The sequence below is a fragment of the Dipodomys merriami genome, unplaced genomic scaffold (genome assembly GCF_024711535.1).
Source record: "Dipodomys merriami isolate MVZ:Mamm:240054 unplaced genomic scaffold, mDipMer1.0.p SCAF_24, whole genome shotgun sequence".
NCBI lineage: Eukaryota > Metazoa > Chordata > Mammalia > Rodentia > Heteromyidae > Dipodomys > Dipodomys merriami.
In genome coordinates, this window is record NW_027203826.1 from 24,387,654 (window position 1) to 24,400,650 (window position 12,997).

At 37.9% G+C, this 12,997-nt stretch overlaps 1 protein-coding gene across 3 annotated transcripts in view; it reads left to right on the forward strand.

The window, feature by feature from the left end:
- Serpinc1 (serpin family C member 1) overlaps nucleotides 1-12,997 on the forward strand; it is a 31,944-nt gene that overhangs the window by 13,814 nt on the left and 5,133 nt on the right. Inside the window, exons 8-9 of one of the 3 annotated variants that reach the window (XM_070034443.1) lie at nucleotides 931-1,022; nucleotides 2,418-2,926. The exons of 1 other annotated variant lie outside the window; for it this stretch is intronic. In XM_070034443.1, coding sequence (XP_069890544.1) covers nucleotides 931-1,004 — 74 coding nt within the window. In that variant the 3' untranslated portion in view covers nucleotides 1,005-1,022; nucleotides 2,418-2,926. Of the gene's footprint in view, nucleotides 1-930; nucleotides 1,023-2,417; nucleotides 2,927-12,997 lie in introns of those variants that run through there. One more of the 3 variants, XM_070034444.1, reaches the window with a different exon arrangement.

Below are 12,997 nucleotides of genomic sequence, written 5' to 3' on the forward strand. Positions count from 1 at the left end.
GGAGGGGGTGAGAGAAAATCCTATTTCTATATATAGGTATTTATAATTAAGGTCATAATAGAAACAGGTAATCTTAGGAATAAGATGCATAAAGTCAGTCTAGCATCTGTGCTAAGAGCGTGGTCCTCGCTCATAGACTTTTTCGAGGCATCTTTGCTATTAATGGAGTAATTGCTGCAGATAAAAGACACAAATCTCAAATGTTAGATTTTCTTCAAAGGGAAAGAAACAGACTAGTAGGTTCTTATAGTTAAAAATACTCTAACCCATTCCCTTTAAGGGATAACATTTTAGAAATTGATTGTCTTTTTAATAGGAATTCTTGATTGGCAAGTTGTGAAAAATTGTTGTTAGGTAAGTTTGCTGCTTACGAATCTCTCTGTAGCCTTTAGAAACCCGGGAAGAGGCAGGCACAGATTCTGTCAATCAGCATCAACAGAGGGGGTGGTGAAATCTTCCTATATCTCTTTGATAGCTCCCACCAGAGTCTTATTTTACAATTTACTTTAAATGCTTTACGGTTTCTGGGGAGAACTTTACGTTTCCCAATGAGAAGTAAATGCTACATTATCAGCTGTATGACAGAGATGGGCTGGAGGTGAGGAGGGGGACGTGACCTGGATTCTGGCCTCTGAGTCCAGTGTGAGCTGCTTTTCACAGTGACCAGTGGGAAGGCACAGTGCCAGGGACAGGTAGAAGGGAGACAGCTGTCACCCATCTTATAAGCACCATAGAGAACAGCTGGACAGATTTCCTTCAGACCTAGTCCATCTGAAGGAAACCAAATTTCTGCTACATTGACTTTCCTCTCTTTGAACCCTCGACCTCCTCTTTGCCTCTTGGAGGCAGGTTATCAGTGAGTCCCAGCTTTAAGTGATGAGGAACCAGGAAATCTAAGTGCTCTTCCAATGTGCTTCTCCCTTCACTTAGGTAGGCTGAGATGCCAGAAGTCCCAAGTTGGGATTTTAAGATTTTTAAAGAGGAAGGAAGCCATTGGTTCCTGACTGAACTGGCAAAGCCGTGTAAGTTTTGCCATCAGAGCACAGAATACTGCAACAGGTTAAAACTGAACACAGATCACAGCAAATGAAAAGCTACTGAGCTGAGCGAGCACACGTCCTCTGCTCATGGTTTGCTTTCCTTTTATTAAGGGTAGCGGATGGGGCAGGTAGGGAGACTGCAGTCAGCCTAGCATTTGTTTAGCTGTTTCAGAGAGGATTCCCTAAGGGACGTAGAGTCTCAATAAGCCAATGCATGAGGGCATTCGAAAATGACTTAGGTTCACAGTCCTGGTAGGGAATTCCTAATAGGGATTTTTTTTCTTCTTTGCGCAAAATATACTACACATTTATATATTTATCTTTAACTATTACTTTCCCATGCTTCTCTTCTCTCTATTCTCCAAAAACTTAACATCCAGTGTGGTATAATTTGCATGAAATTAACAATGCTTCACAGTACTCCACAAAGTTCCTCAGCATGAAAACCCAAGGGGCTACTCTCTGAGAGTCCCAAAGGCTATTGCTTTTCTAGTCTACTAACAAGATGCCTTTGCAAATTTTCTAATGTCCTCTGACGCTGCAGCATTTACATGCTAAGCAACCAGGTCTAATCTACTTTAACATTTTTTCATTGTCGGAGGCCAATTTAGTCCTCTGTGGCTAACCAGATTTTCCCTCAACCTACACTAATTATTTGAAGTTCAAATGATCGATTACTTATCGACAATATATGATTTTTTTTATGGTATCCAGAATACTCTCAAAATAAAGCCTGCTACAACGAACTTGTTTTTAAACACATATTTCTTCTGAAGTTAGAGGTCACTTAGGTAGCTAGTTAGAACAGTGGTTCTCACTTCAATGGTTAATGAAACAATTGTTCCCTTCCCATTACACGTGCAAGGTATGATAGGTAGTTAACAAACTGTCACAACCATTAAAATATCTTTACTACCTAGGGTGAGAAAAGTGGAAAGTATGGGTGTCATTTGGGAATTACTGGGCTAGGTATCTTGACATCCTTGAACAAAGATGCTAAAATGATTCATTTCACATAATATTAAAAAAATTTAAGCCTTAGCTAGTTCATTTCATTAAGAATCAAACAGCCAAGGAAAAATGAGTCACTTGACACAGAAATCCCACTAAGAAGATAGACTAAAAGACGATCAGATGTATTATGAGCACCTCTTTCAAGACCCTTCTCCATTAATTTTCACAATGCTACCTGTTCGTTTTAAAATAGGAATCACCATAGGCAGTTTTGGGCTTGGCTCTTTTAATACATTCAAGTGTCTATTCAGCTAGCAGAGATGAAATCTCTACTCAAATCACATATACAAAGGGGAGAGACTCCTAGAGAACAACCCTTGACAATTTGTTTTGCTTACTTCCTCACTTTGTTATTTGGTACAGAGATGGATGAATCGCAGCACCTCCCTCCAGAATTACTCTAAGAAATGGATGATCCATTTTATTACTTAAGCCGTGGCCCACTATCAACCTGAAAGAGAGAGCCATGTCTGGGGTCTCAATCGGCAGGCATAGTTTACGTGAAAAGAAGGAGCTTGAGGTTAGCCTGCTAAAGACCACAAAGGATTGCCAAGGAAACCCTGACTGCACGTTAGACTCATCTAAGCAATCATTGTTTTCTTTCTGGGTGTTGGGATTGAATCCAACGCCTTGCACATGAGAAGCACAAGCTGCACAACTCAACTACACCTGTCCAACCCTTAGAAGAAAATATTTCAAAATTCAGGTTGTTCAACAGACCAATTAAACATGAACGTCTACAGGGGGTCCCAAGCAACATTAATGTACAGCCAAGATGGAGAAATACTGGCATAGGTCAACTGGTAATAGAAATCAGTAAGACCAGTGTTTAACCAAGCAAGAACAAATAAAGAATCTATGGCTTCCTTCAAGAGTTATGAATTTAACATGCGTTATTAAGTTGCCTAGACGTTTACTATATTTTTAAATAAATCATTTGATCAGAACAGGCAGCAACACCAACAGTAAAGTACTGATTTAGGTAAGACTATACCATAAGTCTGTGTATATCAAGACACCAGGGGGCAGACCTAAGTCAAGACTCTCGGAGTAAACAATAAACCAGAGGGAAAGCTTTCCTAAAGAAGAGTTAATTTCTGAGTTTAGAGTATCAGCATGGCTAGCAAAATGGGAACTAGTCCATGGTTAAACAGAATAGCTTGGTGAATAGATTCACATGATTTACCACATCATCTCCCAACAAGATTGGTACTACAGTCCAGCAGAAACTATCAGTCACTATGGTTATTTGGAATATCATGTTGTCTGTATACCCACTCACCCAACCTAAAGTCGCAAGAAAAACAAATATTGTAATTATCTAAAACATAGGGAGCAACCTCTAAAAACCTGAAAATGGATTTCTTTTTAATTTCCTCTCCTAACCAGAGAATCCCTGCTTGGACATTACAGCCAGTCAGAGTATTAGAACGTTGAAAAGTGCTCTAAGATAATCTACAAGGCCACAGTCCCTCCTTAGCTCCAACAGACAGTCAAGAGGGAAGGAAGCTGACCAGGCAGGCTCAGTGTACTCATGCCCCCCAAAACTCAGACAGCACTCAAGATAGTTCAAGATTAGGTGGTCACAAGTGCTCACACAGGGGGAATGTTTGGAGATGAAGCCAGGGAGAGGATCAAGGGGGGAAAGTAAAGCAAGATTTAAGGATATGAGTGAAATAGGTGATATATATACATGAAAATGGGTAATGAAAGACTGCTTTAAAAAAGAGGGTGAGGGGGGGCTGGGAATGTGGCTTAGTGGTAGAGTGCTTTGCCTAGCATACATGAAATCCTAGGTTCTATTCCTCAGTACCACATAAACAGAAAAAGCCAGAAATGGCACTGTGGCTCAAGTGGTAGAGTGCTAGTCTTGAGCAAAAGAAGCTCAGGGACAGGCCCCCAGACTGGCAAAAAAAGAAAAAAAAAAAAAGGGGTGAGGGGAAAAGAAAGAATAGTGGGAGTGAATCTAAGCATTGTATGCATGTGTAGAAATATTGCAGCAACACCCCTTTGTACAAATAATATAGGCTAATATAAGGAGAAAGAAAACAATTAGGTGGTCACCCTAGTGGCATTTTACTACTAAAATTAAATTGGCTGATTGTACAATAATCTATACAACAGATATAGGCAATTAAAAAAAAAGACTCTTCGGGGCTAGGGGTATAGCTCAAATCCTACAGTATCTGCAGGGCAAGAGCATACTCCCTAACCCCCAAAATATCTTTGGAGTGACTAAAAGCAAATTAGGTCATTTGAAAATTCATGTCACGCAAGTTCATGTAAGATATTGGCAGAAGGTTCATTATCAAGAAATACAATTAATACTCCAGTCCCCCCCCAAATGTACTACAAATGACAAGTTAAAAAGAAAGATTAGAATTAAACCCTATTTGACATCATTCAAAGGAGCTGAGTGCATCTTTAAAAACAAGTAACAATAGCTGGGTGTACACCTGTCATCTCAGCACTTTGGAGGTTGAAGGTAGATGGCATGGGTCTGAGGCCATAGCAACACCCTGCCATAAAACACGAGCCCCTCCCCTCAACTGGATTCTTGCAAACTGAAGACCGTGGATAAAACCACCTAGCCCCAGAGTTCTGAAACAGGCTAGGACAAGAACCACCACACATGAACATTTGCACATGACAAGAATTCAGAAGCCGCGGCCTCTGTACTTTTGGGTCTGGCTTTCCTTTGCTTGTTGCTCAGAGATACACTTTCTTCAGCCAAGCACTCAGAGGTAGAGGAGCTGAAATGATTACCAAAAAGATTGGGGCAGACAGTGGCTGCGGCCGAGGAATCAGCTTCTTGCCCAAATGCTACAGGGCAATTATGAGTATGCTCAGTCTTTAGATGGAGGTAGAATATTCTGAGTTGACTTACCTGCCTTCATTAAACACCCTTGTCACAGAAACACACATCAAGTCACATACACACAGCTGGTCACTCACAGCAACAGCAACAGTGCGGTGCCACGCCCAGCAATGGTATACCTCTCCCAACAGCTTCTCGACTCTCTCAGCCTAAATTTTAGGTCAATCCCCAGCCATGGTCAGGTAGATACAAGGCTTTTGCTAGGGTTTAAAACATATTTTCACTTTCATACCACATCTGTTGTTTAAAGAACAGCTGCACTAAGTAGATATTTGTGGTCTAGTATCTTTATAAATAGAAAAGTGCAAGATTTTTTTTTAGCTAAAATACAAAGTTAACAGAAAGACGTCACATCCTACTATGTCAAAAATTTGATTTTGAGAATCAATAAAACAGTTCACAAAACGCTTCTCTACTATCAAGATCACGATGGTGAGTAAATATATTTATAAACATACGTTTATGAAAAAAGGTATTAGGAAAATAGCTAACTTCCCACAAAAGTTATTTGCATGAACTAGCTTTAGTATACCATTCTGTGTTAATGCACATGCATATACAATTGAATTATATTAGTGTTATTATCATTCGGCCAGTTTTCCAAAAAGAAAACAAGCTCATTTTTTAAAAAAAATTCAAGTTACATGATTTAAAGGTTTTTTTTTTTTGTAAAAATACTAGAAATACCATATAAATTTAAAATATTTCTGCTATCTGATAGCCATTCCAGAGGTGGATTTAGCTAACTTCTAGTGACCTCTGTTTTAGCATCTTGGCCTCCAGAGGAAACACCTTTGAAGCTTTGTTCCCTGAATAGCATGAAGTGGTTCTCAACCACTAGAGTTGGGATTCTGTTTCTTTATAGGAAACTCAGTAGATCATCTTCAAATATGTCATCGACATCTGCTTCAAGATGTGGCTAGAAGCAGGAGTCTGCGGGAGAGTTCAGAAACTAAACCTTGGCTTCTACTCACATGGGTTGTTGTACTTGATTGGAAATGGTTCAGAGGTGTGATGCTGAAAAGATAATCTTTTATCAATATACAAGATTTACTTTTTTTTAAAAAAAATCTTTTTCTCTTTTGCAATTCAAAACCAGAGACCTTACTTTCCATGTAACCATCAAATGATATCAACGGTGTTTCAGAGACTCTGAAGAAGGCCCAAAAGAGCTGTAATAAAAATGTGAGGCAGTTCCACAGATTATCACAATAACGTTTTCATTCCCTGGGACTGTATTTCAAAGGCTTTCTCTGTCACAAAAGGCAGACTTGGAGGTAAGTGGATTGTACCAGAGTGGAAATGAGGATTAAAAAAGAAGTTTTAAGGCTTTACTGTTTTTACTCATTAAAAATTTGCCCCCACCTAATTAATTCTCACACACTGGAACTTCAAACATCTGTTCTCTGGTTATCCAACGACAAATACCAAACATATCTTTCTCTTTCCTACATTTTGAAGAGCCCTAAATGGAATCTTTGGCCCTGAGTACCCCTTTTATTTTCTGTATTTGCAATCCCTGAGGTCTGACTTAGGAACAGAGAGCTCATTATTATATGAGAAGTGAGGATGACCAACAAGAAGCCTTCACAAGTAATTCTCCAGGAATCCACTGCACATGGAACAGATACTCTCAAAACTTTTTTTTTTTTTTTTTTTTCCGGTCGTGGGGCCTGAACTCTGGGCCTGGGCGCTGTCCCTCAGCTCTTCAGCTCAAGGCTAGCGCTCTACCACTTGAGCCACAGTGCCACTTTCGGCCTTTTCTGCTTATGTGGTGCTGAGGAATTGAACCCAGGGCCTCATGCATGCAAGGCAAGCACTCTACCACTGAGCCACCTTCCCAGCCCCTCAAACCTTTCTTTCCTTAGAAAGTCGATAGATTTGGGGATGATCATTCATAGAATTCTCTGTCATATTTATTCTCAAGGCAGGAATAGCCTATTTTTCCAGTCTAATTATTGTAAGTCAGAGGAGTTTAACTAAAGCATCCTAAATCTGATAAATCTTTTCCCAAATAAAATCTTCAATGACCTATGTTATCTGAATGAGAAATTGGTAGCAACAGCAAAAAATGAACACTGGTCAACAGATAAGAGTAGTAAGAAGGGATGGACCGACTCATATTCAAGCACAAACTTCCACCAAAGGAAGTATGGTGGAGGTAGAGAGGGGTCTAAGATAAACAGGTAAACTTTTATTATCTCAATAATATGATCTATCTAGCCAGACAGTAGAAGGTCCTGCAAAAGTGATTTAGTAGCCACATTTCATCTGTTTGTAAACTTAAACGATAGCTGTCATCTCCAGTTATCTAATAAGCTGCTTATTCCTACATAATATTTTTGGTTCGGCAAATATAATTATTGTGGCTTCACAGCAAATATAGGTGAATGTTTAGAAACCAGAGCACAGTATAGAAATGAAAAAAAAAAAGATATCTTACACTTGAGGAAGAATAGCTAATGAGATATGCTCCAGGCATTTTTCTCATTCTTCTTCTATATCCTTTATGAACCCCCAGTAGATACAATAATTGGTTTTCATGGCACTAACTGAAGAGTTAAGAAAAACTTTAATGTTACCTGTAAGAAATGAAAGCTGGTCTGAAATCCCTAATATATGTCTTTCATAAAGTGTGTGAGAATTCCTCTCCTCTCAGATCTAGGCTGAGCATTTACTCTGAGCAATAGTCTGGCTGTGACTTTATGACGGTTCTGGGCTTGGCCTTTAGGAGAACTGGCATCTTCTGCCCAGCTTCTTGGCCTGTGCTGCCATGTAGTATCTGGCTCTTGCGAGGAGAGAACCCACTAAGAGTCCTTGAGACTCAATGGAAAGGGCAAAGAACCCTGCAGAGCCCGGCCTGCTAGCTCTCCCAACCAAGCTGTAAGGCATGCATTAGATCATCTTGGGGCCTCCAGATCAGTCCAATCATCTTCCTTAACTTCTGACTCACAAAGCTGATAGATATATAGCATGACTGTTAAGTCATTTAGAATATTCCACTCCAGAGCAGTATGTAACTCTGCCTTGGTGCTCACTCAATTACTCACAATTAGACCTATCAAATGGACAATTTCTTTGAGTCAGTGGACAATATCTCCAGCAAATAGTCACCTTTCAAGTCCACTCAGAAATTAACTACATAATCTTTTGATAAGATCTCCTAATCATTTACTCTTGGATTACAAATTCCCTAAAAGCAGTACTGTTTTCTGGCTCCTGTGTAATCCCACTCACAGCAACTCTTTATAAGTACAGGAAGTTAAGGGTAGAGATAGTCTAGGCTTAGCAATCACATGGGTAAATACTGGCTCTACAGCTTACTAGTAGTAAAACGTTGCGATCCTCAGTTTTCTCACCTATAAAATGTGGTACAATTACACCAACTACAAGAGAGGACATAGGCCAGTGATCTGGTATTAAGACTTAAGAGCTGGTGTTCAAGAAGGATTAAATGTGTTAATCAGATCTGTGCCTGGCACACAGCATTCAAGAGAAGCTGGTTATTTTTTTAGTGGTGTTGTTATTATCTTGTAAGATCAGTCTCAGGACCAACTGTAGCTATAATAATAAAGCATTTAGTAGGCTTTTTTTGAACTTTTATCTAGTGAAAAGTGCAGGCTTTTAAAAATCATACATCAGACTCTATAAACAGGTTTAGGACTCTCAATGAGGGGAAGCTATATCTATGTGTAAAGTCAATTTTGTTATACAAATTCCAAACATGTTCTCTGGTTCCCAAAAGTACTTAGTATTAAGTAGAAGAGATTCTCTATTACCTATTAGTGAAGACAGTAATTTCATAAAATGTTTCCATGAGAATCATGAACTTCTGGCAGTGTAGATTAACTCAGATTCTAAGATTCACAGTGTAATAACTGGTGGTTGTAGGCAAGGAGAAGTTGAAGAATTTGGCTGTTGTAACTGGATGATAGACTCTAGCCTCCTCTACAGAACCCACTGAGTATACATGAAAGCAGCAGACATTAGAAAAGCGCTTTTCCTCACTGAATGATCTGCCTTCACAACTTAGCTTTGTTGTTTAAAATTTCCACTATCTGGGCTGTGTTTAGATGGGAGGTATTTCTATTATATAAATAATGGAAAAGATGTGGGATAAGAATGCTCTAAATACATGTACCCTCAGAGACACGGGTTTCAAGTAACATTTGCCTTCTCAAGCACTTCTATGTATTGCATTTAAGAAAAGCTAGTCTGTCTACACAACAGAACTGGATAATCTGTATAGACATCTTGCAGGTTTTGATACCACTACTCCTGGCATTATTTTCTTTGGAATGTAACAAATTCAGATGTTTCAATGCCTCAAAATATCCAACTCTGGCTTGTCCTGAGGGAAAAAAGTCTGCTTACTCTATAGGTAAAAAGACTCGCCCTGGGAAAAGCACCATTTAAAAATTCTGGTCTGAAGACCAGAAAAAAGACTAAAAAGCAAAGAAGGAAAAGGACCAAAAAATATTAAAGAAGTCATAATACCTGGCCAACTGCAATACTCTCGATGCAATCAGATAAATAGGCATGTATTAATGAGATCTCTAACAGTGATGGGATGATTCAGTGGGCTATCTACATTTCAGATTAATCAGAACCCCCGTTCAATTGGCAATTCCCAAGAAGACACTATGACTATGGGTATAAATGCTGTAAGACAAGGCAGATCTCACATAGGCAAATGTGAAAGTTCTTAGATGAGGATTACCTGTTGTTTATAGCATAGATCCTAGTCACCTAGGCCTGTAATTCCAGCTACTCAGGAGGCTGAGATCTGAGGACTGAAGTTTGAAGCCAACCTGGGCTGGAGACTTTCATCTCTAATTAACCACCCAACAAACATACAAAACCAAACAAACTGGAAGTAGAACTGTGGCTCAAGTTGTAGAGTGCTAGCCTGCAGCACAAATGGTCAGGGATAATGCCCAGGTCCTAAGTTCAAACTCAGAAGAAACAAAACAGAGTTTATATCCTATAGAACTTACTAATATTCAATTATAAAGTAATTTTAAGAATGAAGAGGTGCCCTGGGAAACGTCATTCACTCACTTTGTCTATGTTGATAGGATCTGCAACAACATAAAAAAAAAATCAGCATGACCTAGAAAATTTTTTTCCAGTAAATGTAACCTGGAAACACATTTATTATTTCCAAATAGAGAGAATGATATTCTCCTACTGCAAGGGTTTCTATTAACACCCTCACAGTTTCCATTTTCTTCCACATCTGTTATAAGCTATTTGAACACTAAGAGTGAACAGTCACAAAGAAAATAAGTAATGGTCCAATATATATTTAGACGAATTATAGATAATAAGAGACGGAAAGATAAATCTAAGAAGATCGTGAAATCCTTATGTATTTCATTATGTTTGAAAACATCCAGAAGACAAAAGGAAGATTTCACATGTGAAGAGAATGAATTTACTTGAGGAAATTGAAATGAAGATTTATATTACAAGGAAAAAGTATAAGTTTCTAATCTAGAAAAACACAGTATTTTGGATAAGAATCACGATACCTATTCATAACAGAAATACTTTTTCTAAGTTTCTGTTTCCAAGTGGGAATAAAATCATTCTTGGTATCACTGTGCAAACCAGTTCAAGGTGGCTCAAAGGCGTAGTGAAATTTACTTAAAAAATGTGAATTTGGGCTGGAGTATAGCTCAAGTGGTAGAGTGTTTGCCTACCAAACATGAGGCTCTGAGTTCAATTCCCAGTTCTGCAAATTAAACAAAACAAAAATAATTTTAACCATTATTCTATGTAAACAGGATGCCAATTTAATGTACATTATTATTCATGAGAATTACTTGTAAGAATTATCTCATTACAGACAACTACCATCCTAAACCTTAACCTATCTGTACCTCTAAGGCAAAGACAAATGAAATGCCCATTCTAAATTCCCTTTAAGCAATGGAAATCGTGAAAAAAGAAAAAATAAAGTTTAGAAGGATCTAAGAAAACGGTGGCAACTTCTTTCAAGGCAGTGACTCATGTATGAAAGTATGAATTAAAAACCTTAACCTAACTATTATAAAGGCTAAATACCAGGAGTAACAAGTTGAGAGGTAAATCCTCCAAATTTAATCTAGAAAATGTAAAACTTTTTCTAAGAAATTTCAACAGTAAATACATTTTCAAGCTCTGCAGGGCATGAACTCAACTTTATCATTAGAGTAGCAAGAAACCATAAACAGTACCTAAATGAGGGCTATAATGTACTCAGTGGTAGAGTACTTGCCTAATATGCTTAAGCACATGGGTTCAATCACCAGCACCAACCCTATCCCCAAAAGCCCCAAACAAAACACACCTAAATTAATAGGAGTTTATATATATATATATATATATATATATATATATATGTATATATGTGTATATATACACACACACACATATGTATATATACATATATATGTATACACATGTATATGTATATGCATATGTATATACTTGCGGTGGCCTTTAGATTTGACTTAGGGGCTATGGTTTGCTGAACTCTGATCTAACTCATAAGCCTTAAGAACATACTTTGGTAAGAGAGAATTTTTAAAACTATAATTTACCTGACAATTTGTTGTCCCTTTTTTTAAATCTCACCTATCAAAATATTTCAATTTTTAAACTCCCATGTGGCATAACAGATACATTTTCAAAGACTAATTCTTTCAACAAATAAGTATACAGATAAAGGGAAGAATATATGAGGAAGAGAAAAAAAAACATGCTTTTTTATCTGAACAAAGGAAAATTCAAAGGTTTTCAGCATTTTTGTGACTTTACACTGTGACTATCTTAGCTATCTTAGCTCAATTCAATTTCCATTATTCATTACTTTCATTTCTTTGAATTAGATCTAATCAGAAACATAGTTTTTACCAGTTAAATGAAAAACAATTAGTGTCAAGTAACAGCTAAAAATGTGAAATTTATCTCTGACTAGAGAATACTCAGCTATTAAAAATGAAGGTTTGGGAAGTAGAAGTGTGTGGCTCAAGTAGTAGGGTACCATCCTTGAGCAAAAAAGCTAAGTAAGAGCACGAGGCCCTGAGTTCAAGCTCCAGTACAGGCACAAACAAAACAAAACAAAAACAAGAATGAAATTCTGGATTTTACTCTTCTACCAAACAACTTCCAAACCAAAGCCAGACTTGAGATTGTGTAACTGGAGTAGTAGACATGACATGGAAAGCCCTATTTTGGTGGCAGACGTACAAGACACTGGAAACTCGCATTAAGAAGAAAAAGAAAAAAACCATAAGAAAACTTTCCTTAATTGCTCTTTTTTCCAATCGCTATTCTTTACAAATGAACTCATTTTCATGTAGTCAAGATTAAACTCTTTAGTACAATAAGGTGTTATGGGGGGAATTTGCAACTTATGCATACACACAAAAATCAACTCAATCCAGAGGTAAATATGGTTCTGGTAAAAAGAGAGTAAGTCACTAGAAAGAGTCTTTCTGCCTAAGTACAGTGCATTGTCATATTAACGCTGTATTTTTATACTGGTATCACAATTCAGAGTGAATAAAGGTGTATTTAGAATAATAAGAGATTAATAGGTTGCCATCTCTCTTCTTTTGTAGAGAATACTGGATAGCCCTGCTATTATGTGTGACTCAATTCAGTTCCAGTGTTAGCAATTTCATGTCATTAAGGTAATGATGACCTAGCCCTCACTGCTAATGCAGTTCCCCTCACCAGGTGACATGTACAAGTTAAGATCTAGTAAGGAATTTTCTGCATCCGTTCGAGTCTATTTAGTATTTCCTTCAGAGGTATTCTCCATGTACACATACCAATATGATGTACATAGAACATTACAAATTCCTTTGACCCTACAGTGATGTTAGCTAAGAACTAGAACAATGTCACAGTGAACTTGGATAAGAATCCTGGATAGCCTCTTAGAATAATAATCGCCTGTAACTAAAACAGGGAAATTAGTTTCAGAAACTTGGTTGAAAATATAGCCTGGCTTGTACTTTCATGAATTTCATGACTCCGGCGAGGCCAATTGAGAGGAGAGAACCAGCCAACA